The 25,639-nt window shown below is 38.1% G+C and overlaps 2 protein-coding genes across 2 annotated transcripts in view; one reads left to right on the top strand and one right to left on the bottom strand.

Moving 5' to 3' along the window:
* Positions 1-7,304: 7,304 nt before the first annotated feature.
* znf277 (zinc finger protein 277) lies at positions 7,305-17,306 on the bottom strand. Its single transcript, XM_066649082.1, has 12 exons — positions 17,225-17,306; positions 13,595-13,799; positions 13,116-13,204; positions 12,815-12,897; positions 11,528-11,619; positions 11,281-11,391; positions 10,331-10,463; positions 10,097-10,164; positions 9,884-9,980; positions 9,687-9,729; positions 9,405-9,579; positions 7,305-8,763 (listed from the first exon to the last, which is right to left on the bottom strand). Exons 1-12 carry the CDS (start codon positions 17,244-17,246, stop codon positions 8,577-8,579), a joined length of 1,305 nt encoding a protein of 434 aa, XP_066505179.1. The 5' UTR covers positions 17,247-17,306; the 3' UTR covers positions 7,305-8,576.
* A 118-nt stretch (positions 17,307-17,424) lies between these two features.
* dock4 (dedicator of cytokinesis 4) overlaps positions 17,425-25,639 on the top strand; it is a 76,505-nt gene continuing 68,290 nt past the window's right edge. The window contains exon 1 of the mRNA XM_066649003.1: positions 17,425-17,591. Within this exon, the coding sequence (XP_066505100.1) occupies positions 17,555-17,591 (37 nt within the window). The 5' untranslated portion in view covers positions 17,425-17,554. The remainder of the gene's footprint in view (positions 17,592-25,639) is intronic.

The following is a 25,639-nucleotide window of genomic DNA, read 5'->3' as shown; positions in this document are numbered from 1 at the left end:
AAGAAGACCATGTGCCTAGTTTTGCTGTTGATGGAACCCCTTGTACTTGTAAAACAGAGAAGGATTGGCACATAGGTGTGGCAGGGAACTATAAGCTGAGGGTGTAATCATCTAACATTAATGCTGGAGCAGCCTATAAGGTTACTGCAGCAGTGTGCCTGTGCACTGGAAGAGTAATGATGTGGACACTAAGGATTCAGTTATAGATGTTATAGGTTTGTGCTGCCCTTTTTTCTGGATTTAGGGTTGTAGATATGGGCAATGGTGCCTCTGTGAGAAGCACTGCAGGAGAGGTCAGCATGCTGCCCTGGGAGGTGAGTACAGCAATGTTTAACGCTCTCTCAATTAACACCTAAGAATGAATGAGTTAGATATTATTCTGTTCAAACTCGAGAGCATATTTCTCTCTTGTATTTTATATTATACCCGAGAGCCACATGTAGCATCTGTGATCATTTTTTTCACATAACAAAATCTTGTACCTCAAAAAAAGTAACTTTACTGTAGAAATAAACAATAATTGATTGACGCAATATAATAGACGACTGGAGTTTTCAAATCATCTCTGTAAGTGAAAAATGACAGGAATTGAGACACAAGGTTTTGTCTCATCTGTGATGACTTGTAAATGTCCTCTATTCTGAATGACCCCTTGTATTATGTTTCATTCCAAAAGGAGTCAGGGCTGAAACATTCCTTACAACTTCACCCTGAGGAGGCAGAGGTAAACTCTAAATTTGTTGTTTTTCATGACATCATAAAAATATTTAGTTCAGCCATATGGACGGTAAGATCTTGGGAGTGTAGAATATGTTTTGAAATCCTTTTAACCCTTTCAGAATGTCATTCACTAACTAATTGTCTAGGATCCAAAGGGCCCCAGTACAAAATATCAATGGAAATGGCGAAGAAATAAAAATGGCAATAAAATAAATGTATTATTGTAAAAAGTTTAAATGTTTAAAAATGTTTGTACTCACTTTAGTCGTTTCAACCAGGTAAGTGCTCTAATTTAGTCAAATGAATGAAATCCATTATGAATTATTTACAGGTCATGGGTGTAAAATAATGTAGTTAGTGATATAAAGGAACGATAATAAGTGTAGTCATCCCCCAGAGGTAATGGTGTGATGTGATATTAAAAGTTACGCTTGAAACTAAGTCATTATATATATATACACAGAGGGTTTTTTGTTCTTTTTTGTGTGTGTGTGTGTGTTTCAGGAATGTCCTCATAATAGCCAGGTTACACCAACTGCCCCCTCATACACTGAAGATAACCATGTGAACTGCGTCTACATCCAGGGCCGAGGAACTCTCAGAACATGCATGTTTCAGGTTGTTATAAAACTTTAATGTCTTAGTGCTTTGCGCAGTAGATGTTTTTGACAGGGTGTTACCAAACTGCTCCACACATGGTAGACTGGGATTCGAAACCCAGCTTAGGCTTGAGGCGTATGATGAAGTAATTTAAACACTATTTGTCCACACAGGAGGAAATTAATATCTGCAGATACTTTGATGATCAGAGAGGCCTGTGGCTCCTACTGCCTCTCCACTGGGAGATGGATGTTGATTTTGTTCGTCAGAAGATCCAACAAGTCATGGTAATTTCTCCCCCTTCCCCATTTTCTCTTTTCAGTTTCTTAACCAAGTAATGAGAACGAAAACCTTCTGCCCCCCCAGGTGAATGTGGATATGATTGCTGTCCCCTGCTCTAATGTGTTTCTTTCAGAAAGCTCTCCCAGGGCTGATGGATCAGGGAGAGATCACTGCAGCGCTCAGGCAGTGTAATTACGACCCTGATGAGGTCATCTCCATCTACCTCGCCATATTCGGAGATGACCTCTCAGAGCTGCATAAAACGCAGTTGTATCCAGACTTAAACACATTCAGGTAAACCTACTTGAGAGGGGTTTGTGCAAGAGCTCCAGTCCTTGCCACATGAGAGAATATTTATGATTGATCCTCATCATTAGGAGTTTGATATAAAATATTAAAAAATCAGCAGCGATGATACACCCGCAAAAATACTAATATCATAAGAAAAAAAAAAAACAGTTACATTTTTGTAACTTAACAGAATTTGTTAATCCCTGTTTTCTGCATGTACTAGGATTTCACACAGTCTTCTTCGGGTTCTTTGAAACTGTGATGAGTATTTGGCATGGTATGACAGTTTTGTGAGATTTGGCTTTCTCAATTTGTAGAAATCATTCTGAAAAGAACAATATCACTGAAGAGCTCCTGCAGAAGCTCCAGATGAAAGAGAAGGAGGTTGAGGACCTGCTGCAGAGGAACGACTGTCTGTCCCAGGAGAATAAGCATTTTTCGGAAATGGTGCAGAAACTGACCCAGAGGGTCGTTCAGCTGGAAACCGACAAGCAGGTTGCCATGGAGGAGCCCCAAGCTCTTCTGAGCCAGTCCCCTGACCCACCTGCCAAAGCTGGGGTTACAACTTCAGTGGACCCTCAGGATCTTCAGCAGGTGACTGTGCGCATTTAAAAAATATAATCCAGGAATTTGAAACTTTATCACTTCCACAACTCTATCATAATATCATAGAACAGGAATGTCACCACATTTATCTGTATTTAAATTAAAACTAATAATTAAAAGTTATTTTCACCCCTCTTCCCTCGTAATGGTGCCCCTCCTGGAAAATGTTCAAATGTGAGTGAGCAGTATTTATTTTGCTTACGTGGTAATTCACTGCAGCACGTGTAGTCCAATCCAGCAAACACAACCTGCAATGCCCCCGTAGCTTTTCAGTGGGATTGGACCAGATGAGTTAGCCTTCAATCTTCGTACATTTCAGCCTTGCACACTCTTGAACCTGTTACTCGTTCTGTGGTTGTCTTACCTTGGCCTATTTTCGGAGAAAAAAGAAACCACATCAACTTCAAAAACACACTATTCAGTTGCATCCTGACATGTCCCACACCTTGGCAGATGCCATTGTAATAAGTTAATGTCATCCACTTCACCCGTCAGTGGTATTAATCTTGTCACCGATCAGTATATTGGCCTGATGAAAGCAATTCGTGGTGAAATCTGTTGCCTTGCTCTATCCTTATTAAAATGTAGGTTGGCTCTTTAACTCGGGAACTGAATGTCTCCAGCAAGCAACTTCGGTCCACAGTGTACAGCTATGTCAGTGCCATGCAGCAGCAGATACAACAGCTCAGAGCTGAGACAGAGCTGATGATTCACAGACAGCAACAAGAACATGGAGCTGTGGAGGAGTACCGCTCCCGCTACCTGAAGGCAGGCATTTTAAATTCTAAAAACATGTCTAATTGAATGAGAACCAACTACCTTTATTTCAGTTCCAGCTTTTTGGAGACAAGATGCTATTGAAGTTGTAAAGAATATTACACTGACAGTTTTCTAGTCCTCATTGAATGTTCATGAAATGTTAAAAATGCTCCAAGGGCAGCAGTTCAAACGTCTGAGTGTTGCTGATGGTTCACGACCATCCACAGGAGGCCTCGGAGAAGAGAGCACTTTACAACAAGCTCCTGGATCTGCAGGGGAACATCCGTGTGTTCTGCCGCTGTTGGCCTCAGTCAAACTCAGAAGGGTCCACAGTTTGCCTGGAGCTGCTCTCTGACCATGAGCTACTGCTCTTCCAGAAAGGAGCCGAGAAGAAGTTTGTTTTTGACAGCATCTTTCCTTCGAGTGCACCTCAGGCAAGAAAAACTCATACTAATATCACAATCACTAGCAGGGCATTGAACACTAATAATAGGAGATATAGCTTTTCACAGAGTCCATATAAGAAAACTAAGCTGTGAAGTCTGTTCTGAATTTAATATTGTGGTGATGTCACATGAACACCATAAAACCAGCTGTACAGATTGAGGCTATAGAAGGCGCAGAAGGTAGGTGTCGCAGTCACACAGCTTCAGGGACCTGGAGGTTGTGGGTTCCAATCCCGCTCCGGGTGACTGTCTGTCAAGAGTTTGGTGTGTTTCCCATGTGTCCACGTGGGTTTCCTCCCACAGTCCGAAAACACACGTTGGTAGGTGGATTGATGACTCAAAAGTGTCCATAGGTGTGAGTGTGTGAGAGAGTGTGTGAGTGTGTGTCGCCCTGTGGAGGACTGGCGCCCCCTCCAGGGTGTGTTCCTGCCTTGAGCCCAATGTTTCTGGGCAGGCTTTGGACCCATCATGACCTAGGACTGCTAGGACCAAGTGCTTGCAGAAAATGAGTGTGTAATTTATAAAATTAACAGGTAAAGTTCTAGCTGACCTTTAATAAGTCAAGCTCCTAATTCTTATTTCAAAACATGCAAACTTCTCACAGGAGAAAGTGTTGGCTGGGATCACACCAGTTATAGCGTCCTGTCTGGATGGGTACAACGTGTGCATTCTAGCTTATGGTCAGTCAGGCTCTGGGAAGAGCTACACGATGATGGGCAGGAAAGACGTTCCGGGTATCAATGTCTGGTAAGAAATTTTATATTGATTTTTCACTGCATTTATGTACAAAAACCCTGCTCCTTGAATGTAGGTCTTCCTCCAGATGAAGAAATGAGATGCAATATTTTTACCTTTAAATGACAGCTTTAAAATTACTGTGACGCTTCACTGACCTGTAATGGGGAGAACAGAGCCTCTGTCATTGCTACTCTGGGCTCAGCACTGCAGAAACTTCACTATGTAACTTTTGGAGGAGTCGCCTAATCTGTTCTGTTCTTATGGACAAGCTCAGTTTTCTACATTAAATTTAAGTTTCCTAATATTTTGACGCATGAGGGTATCATCTCCTTCACCCGTGCATAGCTCAGATATTTGTGTGTGGGTTTATGTGAGTTTGATTGGTTTATCTCCTATTTCCTCTACACAGGACTTCTAATCTATCTGTCTTCTTTAAGGTGTCTTTTGCATTTCCACTAGATCACTACAGTAATCTTTGTGTTTCTGCCCTCAGGTCAGTCACAGAGTTACTGCGTCTCTGTAAGGAGAGAGAAAACTGCACATATACGTTTAAGGTACACATATAAACTGTAAAATGTGTCTCTAGGACCATGCCACCACATGCAGGTTTGTGGATTTGTAGATAAAAATTGCAAGAGTGACTACACCTAAAAGGTATATATCTTCTGATATATAAATAATAATACGACAAGGTTGTTGTGGGTCTGGAGCCTACCTGAAATCATTGGGTGCAGACAGCCCCTCACAGGGCATTTAACGTGTCAATGCCCTTATATTTCTGTGACCCACCGATATTTATTTTTGGAGCCATTATAGAAACACTGAGCTTCTTAAACATTGATCTTAAATATATACACATTTGTTATTTTTAGTATACTCAACTTCTCCCTGCAGAAGAGAAAAAACAACCCTTTAGTAAATGAATGAAACTAAGCAATATGTTTTCAGGTCAAGATATTTGGTTATTTGAGACTTCTGTCTTGTGATTCTCTCAGATATCTATGTTGGAGATCTATGTAGAGAGTCTGACTGATCTCCTGTGTGAGAATCCAAACAATGAGGTGGAGATCCGCAGTCAGGGGCGGTCTGTCACTGTGCCTGGTCTCACTCAGGTGGAGGTCAGAACAGAAGACGACATCAGAACTGTCATAGAAACGGGGGCGAAAAACGCACACCACTATTCAAATGAAGAAAATATGGAAAGGTAGGATCACTACTACTGCTATTGAGTAAGAGCTACAATTCACTACTACACTAATTGCTACAAACACCAAGGGACTCGCTGTGAATTCACTGCAAACCTGTACATTTGGTCGGGACACATTGCTGTCCTTTAAAGTCATATATCAGCAGTCCAGTCCAGTCCAGTCTAGAGAGAATTTGGTGCCTTTCATCACTTAACTCACAAGACAATCAATCACAAGCATGTCTTTTTGAAGAAGGTAGTCACAGAAACTCCAATATCAGACCAGTACAAAATAATGAATAGAACTGCCTTTACCCAGCAGCATGTATAGCCAATCAGAATGGACCTGACCGTCTCCTGACAGTGTGGCCAAATTAATGCGCCAAAGATGTCAGACTCTCCATCTACATGTGGGCAGAGGGTCTGTGGATGAGACTAGCAGTGGGTCTTTTTTAAATATTCATACTCACCTGAGAGATGCATAGCACCTAAACATTTCTGAACTGCCACTGATACAATGTCATTTGACATACACTTGGAGTAGTACACGAACTGCCAAGTTCAGTTCGGTCAGTTAAGGAACCTGTTGGCTACCTCAAATCTGATGTTTCATTGCTTCAGTAGTGAATAGGGGATTGGTTTAAGGAGTGTGGAATCACTCAGAAGAATCATATTTTATTACTGTTATGTTTTAAGATAGCAGACAAAATCTTCTGGAAGTGAGCTAGCATGTTTACAGCATCTCTTTCCATCAGCTCCTGCTCTCATATCCTCGTCTTCGTCACAGTGGGGTGTACAGATAGAGAGTGTGGAGTAACAACACGGGGAACGCTGACCCTTTGTGAATTGGCTGGCTCTGAACGTGTCTCTAAAACCAAAGCCTCAGGTCAGCGTCTCACAGAAACAGCAGCTATCAATAAATCTCTGATGGCTCTGAGACAGGTAAGAAAGATAACACAGGGTTTACACTGTTCTTAGCTTAGAGGTTCTCAATGTAGGAATCAAGGTTGTACTGACTAAGTGAAAATCCATCATAATGTAAAATCCCCCTATAATTAGTGAAGTCAGCTCTGGACACAGATGTTCAGTTGTGCTCTAGCCAGCGTGTATAGAAAGAGCTGAAGTGGCCTGTATGATCCAGATCACCCTACATCAGCACCTGATTTCATCAATCTGCAAATAACTAACAAACAACTAATTCAAAGCCAGGAGAGCAGAATCTACCAATTAGTTTCAGAAGACATTCTGGATGAGGTGTCCACACTTTTGGTCACATAGAATAAGTAATTCCTCACTGACATAGTTCCATGTTTTCCAATTAAAAGGTTCACTTTTTTATTTTATGTTTGTAACAAATTGTAACTTAGTGTTACAAGAGAAAATAATTGGAACCTGTATTGCATACAAGTACAGAGGCTTTTAGCTTTATCCTGAGTAAGACTTGATTTATTACATATTCATTTCTTAATTTGTGGTCATTTGCTATCTGAGGTGAATTGTTTGAAATCTTAGAAGCCCACTTTTATGTTCTCTCTTATTTCTGCAGGTGTTCAGTGCTCTGAGGAGTAACGCTCTTCATGTACCATTCAGGAACTCCAAACTCACTCACCTGCTGCAGCCTTGTCTCAGTGGTGACACCAGGGTAAATTATACACAGCATCTCATTTTTTTACAACAATATAATTTCCTTTTAGGCTTTATTGTTCCGTATAGTGTTGACATTTTGGGTTTGCTGCTGTTCTGTGTTCCAGGTGTGTGTGCTTGTGCATGTTAGTGATAATGTGAAAGATGCTGCAGAGTCTCTGAACACTCTTGCGTTTGGATCGGCCATTCGTCAGATCGCCCTGGGAAAAGCACCACAGAACAGAGCTCCAGCAAAGACCACCAAAATCTGAGAAGTGACCAATGCAAGAATAAGCTAATAACAGTAAATAGATGCCTTACAGGTTTAATAAGGAATTCTGCATAGTTTAAACACTGCTGTAAGCTGTAAAGGAAATCATTCAGAGCGTTTGGATGAGAAGTATTTCATTAACAAGAAACCTGAAAAAACTCAACTTTCTCCACAGGGGTGATGTGTGGGGGTGAATGGGTAGTTTATGGGTGGCATTTGCATTACTCTGATTTTAAACATTTACCTCATAACTAACAAAGGCAATATCTCAGGCTTTAGGCACCCGATCTGTCGTCATATAATGGATTTGCCACCTCTAGAGATGTTCTATAACAAATCCTTCAATTATTTACATTTCCACAATATTGACGGACAATATTCCTACTCACCTATGAGACATACAAAGATACATCTTTTTTTCTTTACATAATATATTTACAACGGCACACCTAAGATATCAGAGCTCCCAGTCTTATATATATCCCAATTATATATAATTCCACTATTTGCTATTTTGCTCCCAGTCACACAGTGAAGCCAACCACATGACACTGGACAGTTTAACACCCTTGAGGAGAATATTAACTGCCCAAATCGGTACCCAAGTTGGCCACCAGATACCAAACTCTCCCAAAGACAGAGCCTGCTTCTAGACAGCTGCACCATTTGTGAGCCCTAAAGCCATTTCTATTAATGATACTTATTTTTTTTCATTCTGAATGACATCAAAAGAGAAAAGGAAAACATAATCACAATTTTTTTTAATAAGGCGTACCTGAGTCTATAATTTTGTCAGTGAAGCTTTTTGCACTGGCCTGCCAAAAGGTGCACTTGTAGCAAACGAGATATCATCTAACATTTACATAAATAACACTCATTAATTTTCAGTGTGCAGTAACATCAATAGAGGCTTCTGTGTATAAATTAATCATGGTGCATTTGTGCAAAAGGTTTCAGACACATCAGAGAAAGAGAGAGAGCACTTTCTATTTCAACAGAATGACCTGCAGGTTCCCTTCTTACAGTAAAGTCTGTGTGAAGAGGCTCTATGTCTTTAGTCGGAGCTGCCTCTGTCCTTGAGAAGCTTGTTCAGCACACTGTTCTGCTTTATAACTTTCAGGTTGGAGATGTCTTCTGGAATCACAGGGACTTCAGAACTGTAGTCAGCTCCTTCAGACTCACACTCACTGTCTGACAGGGCAGTCAGGAGGGCATCATTCTCATATGTAGGGAAATAGTACCTGCACACAGAAAGAAGAATCTATATAGACATCTATATGTCCAAAATATGAAGTTTCTTAATTTTTTTTACTCCATCATTTGAACACAGCAGCTGCACACCGCATTTTGGTCAAATTTGGCAAAAATGGTCTCAAATTTCTTCTTACATTACCTTGTATTAAAAATAAGAAAATATAATATATTCAGTTTTAAATATCAATACCTTGTTATGTTTGTAAGCGATTATATTATGATTTCTATTAAATGAAAAGTATTGATGTGTATATGTTTGTTTGTGAAACTAATTCTTAAAATCTTTGCTGTATATGGTCATTTTGTAACATTAAAATGAACAAAAAAGGAGTCTAAATTGTATATTTGAAGCAGATAACAGAATGTAAAACATCAGATAATCCTAATGTTACTGGATTTGATTAGCTTTATTCATTTAATAGCACAATGAGAACAATAAAATCTATATTTCTAAGGGTTAAGCAAGAAAATCAACATGTAGACCTGGGAAATAAACAGTAATTACTCATTACTAACACTAATCATAAGTATAAGGCAAGGACACAATTTCTAATCGTAATGTAAAAATGAAATGAAAGCTTGATATAAATAAATATTGTTAGATTTACTACAGAGAATCCACACTCACTGTGGTTGGTCCCAGTGTGACACCTCTGGAAGTTGCATCACATGATTCTCCTTAATCATGTGCTGCACTACTTCCTGCTTTGTTTCCAACTTCTTCTGGCAACCGTAGCATCGGCACTGGTGGATCTCACGACGGATGTAGTTCACTAGTTTGACTTGCTGGTAAAACTTCAGGTCTAATCAGAAACACACAAATGCATTATATATTTTTTTTCTAAATCTATACATTTTTCAAAATTCATAAAGAATTATATCTTTATTTTAATTGTCAAGCTCTACTTACTCAGTCCAGTTTTTAATTTGTGGAGGTCAAATTTATGAGCTTCCTATAACAAAGAAAAAACAATCACAGACTAAACTGTTAAAATAACACTAGGCTAGAATTGATAATCATAATGACTTGTGTATATATATACACACACAATCTTCTCTGATTTCAAAGAGTATAACATGCATAATGCTAAACAGCAAGAATCTGACCTGCATATGTGTGTAGATCTTCTCCATGGTTTCTTCCTGCTGCTCACAAAACAAGCAAACAGCACACACTGGGTGAGCCTGCCAGTCTGACCAATCACTGCACACACACACAGCAAACATTTGCAAAAATTACAATTCTCAACAAACAATTTAACCTATGCAAGCTCTCACATGATATATCTAAAGTGCATTAGGTTTACAAGTGGTTCTTACTCATCCTCTTCCTCCTGCAGCTCTCGGTCATCCTCAGACAGCACCTCTTCCCAAGTCTTCCCTAGCTCCTGCACCCATTAAAGCACATATTACAAACTGTACACTGGAACATTCAGTTCACTCACTCAAACCTTATGCCTGGTTGGACTTTAAACATATGTGAACATTATTATTAATTGACCTTCAAACATTATCCAGTGACTGCATCTAAAAAACCTTGATACAAAAACATACCAAGTAGTTAATGACATAGAAGCGGTCGTAGTCATGGTTGTTGGCATTTATACGTCTGTGTTGCTTTTTTCGCATGTGATCTTTCAAAGTTGTCTTGTCCCGAAATATTTTCTCACAGTAAAGACACTGCATGCTGTTACAACACACAAAAGAGAAACACATGAGAGGTTAAAAAAGCTTATTAAATGAGAATTACGCTGTTTTTTATTTTTTAAGGTAAAGTCCTTGCGATGTAAAGCCAGTCATTCAGAGTCATTTGGTGATAAATGGCTCACTGTAGAGAAACTTGATTATTTCTACACATCGGTTTATAGAAAACAAGCGATACATACATTATATATATTAATATATTATATATATATATATATTTTCCCCCTCTATAATTTCTAGTGAACCTACACCAGCTTCTGAGTTTTTATAAGTAATGTAATCATAACATCTGTGAGGGAGCTTTTAGAGTTGTTAAACATTCCAGATCAATCTCTTTTCTATAACTGCCAGTATGGACAATTATCTACAACAGTATTTCTCAACCCTGGTCCAGGCACCCTGACCTGCATATTTATTGCTTTCTCGTCTCAGTTAATAGACAAGTCTGTTCAGAGCTGAAGTAGGTGTGTTAAAGCAGGGAAACGACTAAAATGTGCTGGGCAGAGTGCCTCCAGGAACAAGGTTGCGAAAGGCTGATCTAGAAAATAGCATATTACATAAAGCCACTCTGAAAGACTTTTACAATATTTTTCCATTTATTTATTAAGATTTGTATAAACTGTTTAATTTATGGAATTGCCTGTTAAACCTATGAATGGCTTTGAATGACATTCAATTTCCATCCACCAGGAGAGGGTGCAGTTTTCAATGTTTCATACTGAAATGGACAGAAAATCTAATATGATCTACTGTATCTCTGGAGTAATCTGCAGTTGTGTGCTTAGTGACGGAAGGCTTACTTGTCTAGCTTCCTCTCCAGTGTATTGAGGAACTCTGTGCAGTAGACGATATTGTCAGGCAGTCCGATGCTGAAGGAGTGTTCTCTGGCCATGTGATTAAGCAACGCTGATCTACAACAAGGAAATGCATAAATACAAAAAGACTGTATATAGATAGCTATGGGATATTCAAAACATACAAGTAGTTGTTTACCAGGAAAATTAAAAGATATACAACACAGATGAGAAATATTATAGCAGACCTCACCTGTTTCCAGTAAATTCCTCATTACAGAACAGACAGGTGCCCTGAAAACTAGTGTCATCTCTTTCCTTCTGCTGCTGCTCAAGAACCTCCTCCTGTTCAACATAAAAAAAAAAAACAGCAGCAAAAAATACTAACACTCTGAATACACAAAAGTGATGCTGAATTAAGGTCAATTTAGATAAACGTGATCAGTCCTTGTATCTTGTTGGCAAAGCTTTACTGCAGGTCCTCAGGTTAATTACGTCTATGAACATTTCATTTAAACTCACAAACATACATGAATACATATAATGGCTTATTTCTACAAGAGTCGTTTGGCTTAACATTTTCTGGGGTGAAATCTACTAAAGCAGCTGTCACAACAACTGCATTGTTTTTTTTTTAAATAAGCTTGTAAATAAGATGTTTATGTATGTTTCTGGTAGTTGTCATGAAAGATTTGTGTAGGTGTCATTTAGCCTGATGAACTCTGACCTACAGTAGAGTGTTGTTAGTTGTAATATAAAATGTAATATTATGTGCATTAAGACTCAGTTACCGTCCCACCAACTGTGTTCCAATAAGTATTCTTGAAAAGCCGGTGTTGTTTATACACAAAGGTAGATCATCATAAATAATAAGTACCAATTTAGTCTTCATTAACATCCAGGTCAGTATAAATTTGTCTAATTAAACATCAGCGAGTGAAGTTTCTTTCAGTGTTTCGGCACAAACGCCTAAGGAAGGTCACAGTAGCGCTGTTCAACAGCTGGTCGCCTCGCTGCGGTACAGGCTGCCAAGATGATGGGAATACAAGTTGCCTAGCAACCACTATCGCAGATTTTCCCAGAGATGTGTGCAAGATGATGATGTTGACTCATTATGTCCTACAGAAACAATCTGAGAGGGAACTCTGGCTTCTCTGTGTGCTTTTTATTAATCGCTTTCATAAGACTTACCAGAGAAATAATATCCACGGCCAAATATCACAGAATTGTGTGGGTTTTTATCATCCTTATTTCCCTTAAGAACTGCTATTGTCTGCACTAGTAATACATGGTACAAAATGTAATTTCTATTTTGAATGAAACCTTCCTCCAAACAAATAAATAAATAAATAAATAAATAAATATCAAAACACTGCTTTCACTGGTAGATATCTACTTAGAGTCCCCCTGCCATCACAGTCCCCACGGGGGGTCAGTCTCAAGTTCAAAAGCTTCATGTAACAATCTCGGATCAGTGTAACATGGTCAGTGACTCGGACACAGTGCCAGGTTGGTGTTTGTATACTGAGTGTATACATACCAGTCTTTTCTGCTGTAGCTGCTCTCGAAGAATGCGGTCCTCAAGCAGGACGTCACACAGGAGGCAGTAATTCTCCTGCTGATCTACAATACAGCCAACAGAAGATAAAGAGCCTTGTAAGTATGCAATACCAAAAATTATACATAACAATAGAGGTAATATTTGTTAAGATTTTACAGAATTTTATAAACAATTCCTTATAACATTTTAAAACCAATGTGGCTAAAAAGCTATTTTTAGATCAAAGCTTTATTTTACAATGTTGTAGAGCAGAAGTGAAGCAGAATTATTGAAGTCTTACCAACAGGTCCCTCTGAGTTGGTTTTGATGACACTGCAGAAGTCTGTGATGGGTTGCTCTGTAAACCTTTTCTTCCAATAAAGCATATACCTGCATCAGAACAAGAAATGTGTTCATTTTATTTTTATAACATATACAGCATTCATTTTATTAGAGGAGATAACAAACTGCTTAAAAATTATCCAAATATTTCCAGAGGTCACTTTTATTATTTAACTGCAATATCACAATTTCTTCTGAATGAAATAGCTTTCTCTTTTAAAAAGATTTTAGGACCAGAGATTTATTTTGTAAAAAAAAAAATATATATATATATATATATATATATATATATATATATATATATATGTGCACAGGTTTAAGAAAGATGTAACATACTAATCAAAATAAGCAAGAACACATTAAATAAGAGAATATGACATTTGATAAAAATGCTATAACATAATACATTTGTAACTCAAAAATATATAGTTATAATACTTTGGGAAATCAGCGATGAGTTTGATGTCAGCGATAACGAGTTTGTGGTCCAGCACCATGTGCTTCAGGAGCTGATTTTTATCGGAGAGCGGAGCAGAGTGTGAACAAAGCACACAGCTCACTGGATCATCTGAGGACACTAGGCCAACACTACCACTCTGCTGCTCAGGAAAGCACAGCGGCTCCAAAATACAATCCTGCCCATCTAGAGGAAGAAAATGAGAAAACGATAAGACCTGCAGTAAATCTACAATATTGTAACTTGAGATCTATTAGGTGCCTAATAATAAACATTTTTGTTTTACTGTTATATAAGCATTGAATCACTGCATAAACCTAGACTTAAGCATAAGCTTTGGAAAATATGCAGGTTTGTTACCTGAGAGAAACTGCTAAAAATACAACAGGTGTTTAGTGTGCACAGTACAGCAGCAAAAACTGATTCTCTACATAAATGTAATAATACTTATGATGTACAACTATTGTATAATGTACTTGGCTGATATAGACATATTTAAACATATCAGAAATTATCATATGTGATCAATAATGTCTTGGTTATGGTCTAAAATGTGCCAAATTCATGATTATTGTTTTGAAATTATGTGAATAAATATTTGCACAACATAAAAAACTGACAAAAACACAGTGACTATATCTATTATTGTACATCAACTGCAAATGAATATAGTGTGTGTGTGCACATATATATATATTATTTGCTTGTGAATATTAACTTGTCAATTTTAGGTTAGATATGGTCACCCTATATCAACTTGTTTAATTATTTTAAATTAACACATTTCAGGCACTGCTTTTCTTTTAAAAAAATGTATGAACGAGGACTCCACCATATTGTAATCAAACTGAATTAGGAATGATTAAGCCCCTAATTTTATGTTTATGTATTTTGCAGCTATGAAATCAACATTGGCTCAAATCTTGAGTTCAGCTAGTGCATTGATACTGAAAGACAAAAGGTTGTATTCCTACTATTGAATGGTATCTAAGTAAACATTAGAATCCTTATCCTCTGTATTTGAAAGAAAAGATCTGATACACTTATAAGAGAATTCTAGACAGATGCTGATATCTTATATTTTTCATGTACATACGGAGATGCATAAATGCTTAAAATGTAGAAACTGGGATCAGCAATGGGAACAAAAAGAAACGTGTAATTTGTTTTGCAGATGGATATGCAGCAACATGAATAAATTGCAGACATTTTAGCACAGCAGCCCAGCATCTCAATAAACAAACAAACAAAAAACATTCTGGATAACAAAAAATATCAGACATACTGTTCATATATAAACATCTGTCCGGTGATCTTCTGTTCTCAAAGCAATTATCTGCCAATTAACCCAATAAAACAATAAAATTGTGCATCCCTTTTTAAAAGAAACCATGATACAATATATAAACACATAACACATCTGGAAACTGGTCACCACACTAGCCTACAGTATGGATATCACCCAGCCACAAACAAAACATGAATCATGTGTGATTCAAACATGACTCACACTCACACAAATGACATCACCCTCTTCTCAAAAAACCTGTCATATATTCAATTGTAATTGCACTTTATGCTCCTCTCTCACTTCACACTGAGCCTAAGCAATGACCATAGGAGAAGATTCATCCACAGTGATTAAAGCCCTACTGCTCTCACTCCTCTCACTACGAGTGTACACCATGAGCTCCCTGGTTTCTATAGTGTGGAGGAGAGTTGAGGGGAAAAGCTGAAAAGACAACTGTGCACAACTGTGTAGCGCCAAACCCACACAAACTCCCCCACTCTCATTAACTTATTCATTCATTCCAACCCTACTACTTTGGAACATATACATGTATGTATGTGTGTGTGTGTGAGAGAGATGCATTTCTGAGTGAGAACATATAATTGATATTGGTAAATATTTTATCTTGGCAGATGTTTGGATTTTTTAAATAACTAACTAAGGGGAAACAATAATTCATTTATTCACTGCCTGTAAGCGCTTATCCTGTTCAGGGTTGCTGTTAGTCCAGAGCCTACCTGGAATCAATGGGCACAAGTTGGGAACACACTCTGGAAGCGGGGAGCCAATCCATCGCTTGGCAAGACACACGCACACACATTTTCTCTCTCTCACACACCCCCCCTATGGACATTTTTTGTGTTGCCAATCCACCTACCAACATGTGTTTTTGTATTGTGGGAGGAACACAGATATGGGGAGAGCACACCAAACTCCTCACTGACAGTCAGCGTGGCTTAAACCCACAACCCCATGACACAACTTAGCTTTCAGTCAAACACTACCTGTTGGAGTCATGCTTAATATGAGCAGGCACCTCAACAAACAGGTCTGTTTTGACTGCACTTCGCATTCCAGCAAAACATTTGTAGTTTGACTGAAAACTAAGTTCTAAAATGTAACTGATGTTTACACTGAATGATAACTGGATTAGGAACACTTCATTTGTACCTACACTCAATGTTCATTTTATCAGCTCCACAGTTTGTAGTTGTAGTGCTACCTCAAGACTGAAAATATTCCACTAATCAAAAATATCCAGCCAAGTGTCCTGTGTCTACTGATGAAGGACTAGAGGATGACTAGTCTTGCATTGCCATTTAATGTAGCCAAGAACCACGTACTACTTCAGGACAAGAGATCTGACTGACACACAAAAGAACCAATCACTAGTCTGCCATTTTAGCATGACATGTAGAAGGAAGCATGATTAACACTGGACCAGTTCCAGCACCAGTACAAAACGATACATGGAAGAGCGTATATGTGGATGAGCAGAGAGCCAATCAGAATGCAACTGACAGAATCCTGACTGTGAGGACAGCTTAATGCACTGAATGTATCAGACTCTTCGTCTATTTATGGTTTTGCATCTGTGCCTGAAAATAGTAGACGATCAACACAAAATTTGCAGCAACAGATGAGCTACTGTCTATGACTTTACATCTACAAGGTGGACAATGGTTGTAGATGTACTATAGGCCTCATTTGGTGATTTTTTTCAGAAAACCAATTTGCCATGTTTAGAAATAGAGCTGCAAAAACAGCCTGTGTAAAATTTTTATATAGTGAAAAAACATTTTCAGCTATTTGACCACGCCCACTCATGTTGAAGATTTAAAGTGTTTCTGCAAGGCTCAGCAGTGTGTCTGCAATGAAGGGGGGGGGGTTATAGACTTATATCTGCCTTTGCCTCTCCAACACTCTAAGTGGCCTTCAGAGGAGAACAGCAAAATACATGTAAAATATAACATACGGGCTCTTTGTAAACTCAAGTCGTTAAAGTGCTCAGTAATTTAGCAAACCTGAGGGTGCAATAACTCACAAATAAAGCAAGCTAAATTTCATTTCTTAGTCAAACAGTTCGTTCCACCTTAAATGGGCAGAATAAAAGGTTAACCGCTGCACTGTTTAAGGTGGAACGGGCAATACGAATAAGCTGGTTAGGCTAAGTTGGCTCTCGTTCACATACAGTATATTTACAACAGGCTCCGCGAATATAGACAGTAATAATAACAATAATAATAATAAAAAGCTATCTTAAAGCGTTAAGTCCTTAAACTGGAGGCTGAATATTAATAACACACTGAACGAGGCAGACCTTTCTCTCTCAGTGTAGCCATCTCCGAATGATCCAGGTGACGTCACGTACTCTACAGAGCACTGACCAATCACAGCACTCCTATGTTTTGAAGGAGCGTTCTGGACCTTGTAGTTTGACTTCTTCTGTTTGTCATTCAGAGACTCAATGTCCCATGATCCTTCGCTGTTTCTTTTTTTTACGGGGTTGGGAAAATGTGCTGTATGAGGGATGCTGCGCGTCTGCGCTCCGAACAATACAGTCAAAGCCAATGGGACAAAAATATGGACTGTATCGCGCATAATTTCCCCTGTATATAGCATGCATTTTATTAGCTAGATTGCGGGAAAAATGTGGATACCGACAGAACACGAAAAATATGGCGTTGGTAAGACTGAATTTTCATTGTTGTCTTTTTCTAAGGGGAATTGTATTGAAATAGCTGGATTACTGCAGGTGTGATGATGAGGGTGATAAGATGGGGACTATATGCACAGCCAGGTCTTTGATACAGCCTGTCATTAACACTTCGTGTTTGACTGAGAAAAAACTGTTCAGTGATCAGATATTAAGAATTAAGGTCGAATGATTTAATTAAGTCTGACGGCTTCCTAGTCCAGTAAGATATTTCGTCTGTTTTGTTTTCAGTAATTTGATTGCCCTGTTCTGTGGCACTGTCTGTCTGATACACTGGTACATGCTGCAATCCACAGAAATATTTGTTTGTGTTCGTGAAAGATTTTTTTCCTTCTCATTTTATTTTTGTGCATGTTTAAAAAATTTTATATATATATATATATATAAGCATTTACCCAATGTACATTTGTGTGTATATATATATATATAACAAAAATCATAATTAATTTCAAAGCGCTTTCAAAGGGATTTCTTTATGTTTAGTATAATACATGTATATACAATGTGTAACTAATTTAGGCACTTGTATTTTCCTTACTGCTATATGCTGTGATGCTGATGAGATGCTGAAGCTCTGAGATTGTGCTGAACACTTGGATCAGCATTGCAACTGTGATTTTATATTGTGCTTATTTCTATAAATTAAGATGTGTGCCATTTTTTGATTTTTGCTTTGTAGTGGGGCCATCAGAGTACATGGATACAGTATTTGTTTGAATTAAAAAACTGTACTCGTTGCTAGTTAGATTTGGAATGTTCGTTTCAGGCCTAATGACACTAAGTTGGTATCATATCTGTCCACTACTACTACTATTTAAAATATCATTAATTGATAAATGGTCCCCGGCTGTTTTCTAAACAGAGTTTGGAGACATATAAGATTTTCTTCTGTTTTATTTCCATGTCTAGGGAAGTTTTGTTGTGACAGTAGCTGACAGTTTGAGGAATGAATCTTGTCATATGGAAGTAGTAGGGCAGATGAGCAATCCATCAAAATCTGGGCGGCCATTTCCCATGGGTGAACAAGTGGACGTGGGCATGTCAATGGGCTTGAAGTCAACTGAGTGGCAGTGAAAAAGTCAAGAGACTCAGAATTTTGCAGATAGCCTTTTACAGATGCTTTACTGAAACTGCACATTTATGGAAACATGCTTTCACTGACCCATTACTGAGTCTTAACAAATGTATCAGTCTGGAAGGAATCAGGCAGTGTTACACCTTACTGAAGGTCAGTGTTCAAGATAAACTTGCACTTGCATAAGCCTTTTATGACAAGTGACATGAAACCAACACAAACATCTATAACAAGCATCTTTTTACATAACATTTCCACTAGGGTGAGACTGACTAAAGCAGCCTTAATGATCAGTAACGCATCTGGTATATATCATGTGTTAAAAATGCTCTTTACACTTACATTTACCAGTAGGATTCTTTAACAAAATGTTTATTCAAGGGTTTCATAGAGAACTATTTATGTGTCCATATGACATGATGTATGTACTGAACAAGAGCAAGAGAGGGTGGGAGTAAAATTGCAAAATCATGTGTAAAACCAAGATCTAACAAAAGCCAGAGAAGAGAAATGACAAACATCCTTTTCAAAGGAGAAATTATAAAGGACAGCGAAAGAGAATCTTCAGCAAAATCTTTGTCTTTGTTACACTGTGTAAACTGCAGACATCTATCTATAGGAAGCTAAATTTTAAGCTGGTGTTGGTGATAAACTGGAGCAGTGGCAGCTAGTTATGCTAATCATAAAGGCTACAGAGCCCAGTAAGGATCAATTTGGCTGTTTACAGTAAAAGTGCAGCACAGGTTATTTTTGGAGAGGTAAACTAAGACATTCAGTGTGGTTTGAAGTGAAACTATTCTTTGTCCAGGAAATTATTTATTTACAAGTTTATAATACAAATATAGACATGTTTCCTGTCCAAATCAGACAATGAGCTGACACATATTTTGAGTCATTAATGTAATGTTCATAATACGAAATTGTTTTAAATAAAGTTTTATGGGGGGGGCTGTTTTGCCATAAAACATCTTCAATGTATCTTTCTTCTATGATTATATGTATATTTTTAAGAAAGGTCCAAACTTCATCTCATAGCAATGTTTCTTACAGCATGGTCTTAAACTTTCCGTGTCATATCTGTCTGTCAATGAGCTCAGATGAACTGAACACTTCAGACATCTGGCTACCACAGTAAAAAATTCTGATTCCCTAAAAAAAAGAGCAAATGATATTTCCTTTCAAATATCTTTGAATTAGTTTGTTTATGTCGTTTAGACTGAATTCTAGCTACATTTTGAAAAATTGGTGGACATTCTCTGTAAAGTGGAATCCTTGTTTATTAGAGCACTGCTCTATGGAAGGAGCACACAGATACAGAAACCTTTATCATTCATGAAATATGGATGGTGTCCAGCAGGGGATGGCACACACACACACACATACACACATTTTCATGCACATACGGAGGCGTACATACTGTACTCTTGGCTTCTCCTGCCTCTTGGTTGCATATTCAGTTTGATATGCCATCTGCTGTATACTGTACAACAAGCATCAAATAATACACACGGCTGTAAACAAAGTAGCCTGTATTTTCATCATGATGGACGATTGTTCTCTTCTAAAAACTGTTCTGAAGTTTTCTCACAGCTGCTCAGACCACATGTCCTGAAAGAAACGACAGCTTGCTAAAGCATTCTATGACTGGCTCATATCAAATGAACCTACAGCTCAGTGTACTGACTGTCAAATTATAACATGTAGGACTGTTGTTCTTAATTGCAGGATTAATCCCGTTGTTAGAGATCTCGTTGTTTTCCTTCTGAAAATGTTAGATTTGTCACTAAATCCTGATTGTTATGTCAAAAGTTGTTTTGAATTTGGTTTGTCCTGCCTGTGTCTGAATGTGGGTTTCCTCTGCGTGTTCAATGTTCCTCCCACAGTCCAAAACTCTTGTGAGTAGGTCAACTGGTTATATGAAACAGTTTAATGTTCGTGTGACTGGGTGAGCGTGTGATGCACTGTGATGGACTGGTGCCATTTACAGAGTGCCTTTTGCCCAATGATTCAGACCAACTTTGAGCCTGATCAGGTTGAAGGGGCAGCAGAAAATTAATAAATGATAGGCACCGTTTTTCTGAGGTTTGAGAACATAATATTTCTCATTGTTTATCAGTGTTTGCTACTGTTATCTACAGTTTGCTCAGAAAAGCATGTTATAATGTAATAACGTTATTTGACATGATAACAGTAAATACTGTCATACTGCTACACCCTTATGTTAGTGAATTATAAAATAAATCAACTTTGTAGCTCATTACTTTCCAGATTATTTAAATATCATTGATAGTAATATTATGATGTTAATATTGTAATCATGCAAACTAATCACTGCTTTAAAGTAATCATGTATAATTGAGCCTTAAATGCAACATCACACTTGTGCCACAATGACATCTCTCCATTTCTTTACAGCCTCTGCACTCACAGAACACACTGTTCACATCTCCTAACATTTCCCCCTCAGGGCACCAGACAAATAAGTTGGACTTGAAGCGTCCACTTATTGTCCACTTCACTGGTCGTGTCCCCGGGGGCCAGGGGGTAACTGGGCTGCTGTGTGTGGATGGGAATGAATCGAGGCTACACCGTAGTGTCCTCCTCTCGTGCTGCCCGGTGTGTGAGAGCTGATTTATGACAAGTGCTGTGTGTGTGTGCAGCATGCTGATGAGTCACGGCTCTTTGTCACATGCTGACTTCACTCAAGCTCTGCGCTGGTCAACAGGAGAACGGACAACATGAGAGAGATAGCCTACAGCTGGAAGAAACTGCATACCCCCCCCCCCCTCTCTCACACACACACACACACACACACGCAGTCGGTCAGAATGCAGTCGCAAAGGATTGCCAGGATAAACCAGAAATAGTGCGCTGTGGATATGGATTTCTTTAATCCAATTATTCAGTTTTTATGGAAATTATTCACTGGTCATAAACATGACATTTCAGCTGATGGAGAATTGCTATGTCAATAATTGTAATAAACATATCATAATTTCATGTTAAACTGGATGATTAGCTATTTTAATCAGCGGTACTGATGACTGGTACACAGCTTAAGCCCAAATGAACATACATTACTCACAACTGCCCTCTAAAGATGTTATAATTATAACACCTGTCAGAGTGTCAGAAGCGGTTTTATTCATGAAAAAAAAACTCAATTATAATAATAATAAAAGCAATACTTCCTTTTATATGCCACAAAACTCCACATCAGAACATGCCTTTCATTATAGCTGGCTTACAACATTATTCATAGCTAGGATCTGTGCACTGGCAGAAAATGAGCTACTGTCACTTCTGAAGCTTTGTTAGCTGTTTGTATCATGAGGGTGAGGTGTGAAAGTGCTTCTTGTGGGATAACGCTTTGTCTGGCGGCTATTTTCTCCATTCTTTTGCCTGTTTCCTTGCGGTGATGGTTCTTCGAGTCACAGCAAAGCCGCTAACTCCACCACACAACATGCAGCCATAAATGAATTTCTGTAAAGATAAATTAGATTCCGCTTAACGCTGTAGGAACCATACTGTTGGTACAACACTGCTGCTTTTACACTGTGGGGGAACAGAATGAAAGAATAATGAAATTGAGAGCATCACTGATTATTTAGTTCCTGACACTATGTAGCACACCGCTAAAACCAGCAGTAGCAGCCATCTTGAAAAATATAGCTCTGAAAATCCTCTTCCTTTAGAAACCATAAAGACGTTTGTAATATAACAAGCTAGCCGAGAGGCACTGTAACATCCACAGCACTATATATATTGTCTTGCTTTGGTCTGTGCGGAGGTTATTGTGCAGATAGTCATCAGGTATTCCAGAAAGTTGTGCATACAGTACATTTCAGGCACAGCTCCTCAGGATTCTTCTCTCTCCGGCTGTCTAGCTAGGTGCTCCATTGTATATTGTGTGCTTATTTGGAAGGTATTGCTTTGGGAATACTCTCTCGACACTCTGTCTTATATTTCTCATGGGTTTCAATTAGAGTCCATTTTTCATATCCAAAAAAGAATGTAGTATATAGTTGTTGGACAATAATCAATCATAATTTGTGACAGATCCCAGTGCACACTATATATTTTGGACATTATTTATATTATCATTTAAATAAGCACTTCTGTAATGCAGTGTCCTGTCCTTTGCTTTCTACACTGCATCATTACCACATTTTACAGTCTTTTTGGCATCTACACTTCTAACACCAGAAATCCCAGGTTGAGTTTTGACCTTGTTTAAGCCTGGCCTTGGCTGCTCTAGTCTGTTGTCCACAAGGCTGGCAGCAAAACTGGATTTTTTTCTGACTGCTGTCAAAGCCTCATGTAAAGCATTAGCATCAACGTCTAAAATGTTTGAAAAGGGCGGCCGCACACTACCCGAACCTTTCGACTTTCACTTGTATCCTCTGTCAGCCGCTCTGGTCTGAATCTAAAACTAGAGCAAAGGTGTCAGGGCTGACAGGTGAATAGACTCATTGCTCAGTGTTTACTGGGGTGTTTAGTTATATGAGCAAAAAAGGATTTTTTTCTGATGTCTTGGAATGTACTGATTGCTCGAAGAAGTCTAGAAATGATCTTTAATGTGTTGTAACTGATAGAGCAAAAAAATATTTTTAAACATTTTATCACTATATAAAACACAGTGAGTGTCAGTCAAATTAAGTCAAGCTGTTTGCACATAGACTGAAAATAATGAATATTATGATAACATCATGATTGTGTACGCAGCAGCTTATAAGTATGTGCAACTCATGAAGGTATTGCAAAGCCAAAATTTACAATTTAACAACAATATTTAATGGGATCTGAGAAGGAAACCCAGACTAAATATTACTGAACTGTTTTAATGTGTTCATACTGAAGAGCTGAATATAGGAAAAACAAGAACCATTGTTTATTATTTTATAATTATTTATTGTTGATTAAAAAAGGAAACTGAGGAAAAGTGGAGACGGGAATCTTTAAAGAGGCTAAGAACTCTTGCCTTGAATTTGAGACCTTTAAACATATCTCAAGCTGATTAGGGTCAAAATTTTAAATAATTATATAAAAACAGAAAATGAATGAATGAAAAAAATTTATATATATATATATATATATATATATATATGTAATACATGTTCATAATGTTCATATGTTTACATATTTTTAAAATGACAAGGGGGGGGGGGGGTGATTTCCTAAGTTTTTCGCGTGTGTAAGTGTATGTATATTTAATTACATATTTACGTGGTCCGTCCCGAATTAGGACTTTTGGGTACCATTACACCCCTAGTTTCTAGCACTATATGACACAGTGTTGTTCATGACAGTGGACAAACATAGACCCACATTGTATAGCTAAAACACCAGATGTGCCACCATTTTGAAACTCGTACTATTTTCAGTTGTTATAGATAACAGTATGCCATAAAGCATCTTCAAGTTCTTAAGAAAATCTGAAGCATGTGTATGATGCTTAAAGCTTGCAGTATGAATGGTTAGTGTGCATAAGCTTCCATTTCTTGTTAGTTATTAGTTTTTTGTAATTTGTCTGAATATTTCCTGCAGCATCAGTGTTATAGTGTGTGTCAATGTTTATTTGTTCAAAAATGTACTCTTTGAAAAGGGAAAGATGTATAGACCCTAAACTGAAAGTCACATGCTGAACAATCACTGTAAATAGATGCAATGTTGAGTGTTATGAGCTTTCCAGTTCATTCTTCAAACAGTGAACTCTCTCCTTCTTTATATTGTCTCAGATTCTGCATAATGTTTTGCTTCAGTTCACTTGTAGCTTATGTTTCCTGAGTAATTCTACAATGAAGTCCCACTGTCTCACAGCCGAGAAGCCTCATTATTTGCAGCAGTCAATTGGGTGCTAATGACACTCAGTCAATAAAAACTTACTCCATGTCACTGTTGTGCCAGAATATAATTGGAGACGCTTAGTGAAATGGTAACAGTCCCGTGTAGACAATTTGCATGTGAGCCAAAAGCATTAGAAAGGCTGTTTAATTAATGGAGTTGACAGGAGCCTCCTGCTGATTGCTCCACTTTTTGTTCAAAGAGCACGAGGGGATAGTTTTTCTCTTTTTTTCCCTCTTAGAATGTACATCAAATTGATAGAAGTAGTGAATAACATACTTTTAAGGCATGTAGACAGACACAGGCTTTTTTCGACCTGTCAGGAGCCATTTATTCCCAGACATCTGTCACGGGATATTAGAGAGAATGGCAGCACAGGGGAGCAAACAAATCCCAAAAGACAGAGTTCAGTGTGTCCTCTTCTCCTCTGTCTGTGTCTGTGGTTCTTGGTCTCCCTCTCTCACTGTACATACTCCTAGTTCCACACACTCACTCTCTGCTTCTTTCCTCTCGTCATGTTGCCTGGTGACTCTGTCCAGACAGTTCCTCCGTAGAGAATAACTCCAGACGAGCTCACCACCTCTCAGTGTGAAAGAACATGGTTCAATGTTGCTGAGAGACACGCAGAAATAAAATTCATGAATCATAATTTGTTGACTGCGTCTGGGATTTTTATTGCACTCTGTAACTTTGAGATCTGTATTCATAAATGAATTCCCTGCTCTTGAATGGTATATGTCAGTACTGCCTGTTTCTTACTGTTGCTTGATTGGTTAACACCTTAGTCTCTAGTAGTCACAAATAGGTACAGGGCTATATTACTCAGTTAGTTTCATATTATTAAAACTTTAAGATGAAATAAGCTTGGGATTTTGTGTTGTTGTAATTGATTTATGTCAACAAAGCGATCAAAGAAAAGGCTTTTGTTTATTTATTTTTAAATAATGGGCTTTTATGACCACTGTGAGTTCATCAATAGAATGAAGCTCTGAGAAGACAATTTACCCCTTTGATTATATGATCCAAATGATCCAACAACCAGTATTTTTAAAAGCCTACAGTTCTACAGTTTATTGCACCAAATACGTCACAGGTATCAC

Source organism: Hoplias malabaricus, chromosome 17 (assembly GCF_029633855.1).
Source record: "Hoplias malabaricus isolate fHopMal1 chromosome 17, fHopMal1.hap1, whole genome shotgun sequence".
Taxonomy (NCBI): domain Eukaryota; kingdom Metazoa; phylum Chordata; class Actinopteri; order Characiformes; family Erythrinidae; genus Hoplias; species Hoplias malabaricus.
The sequence above is the reverse complement of the archived record's forward strand: the minus strand, read 5'-3'. Positions and strand labels throughout refer to the sequence as shown.

Bases quoted from the DNA above. Each gene is read 5' to 3' on its own strand.
- znf277 (XM_066649082.1), bottom strand. From the start codon at position 17,246: ATGGCTACACTGAGAGAGAAAG. The intron at 13,205-13,594 runs GTATTATAACTA...GTTCTGATGCAG, and splicing joins CTCATCGCTGATTTCCCAAA to GTATATGCTTTATTGGAAGA. The intron at 10,165-10,330 runs GTATGTTTTTGT...TAATGGGTGCAG, and splicing joins TCTATGTCATTAACTACTTG to GAGCTAGGGAAGACTTGGGA.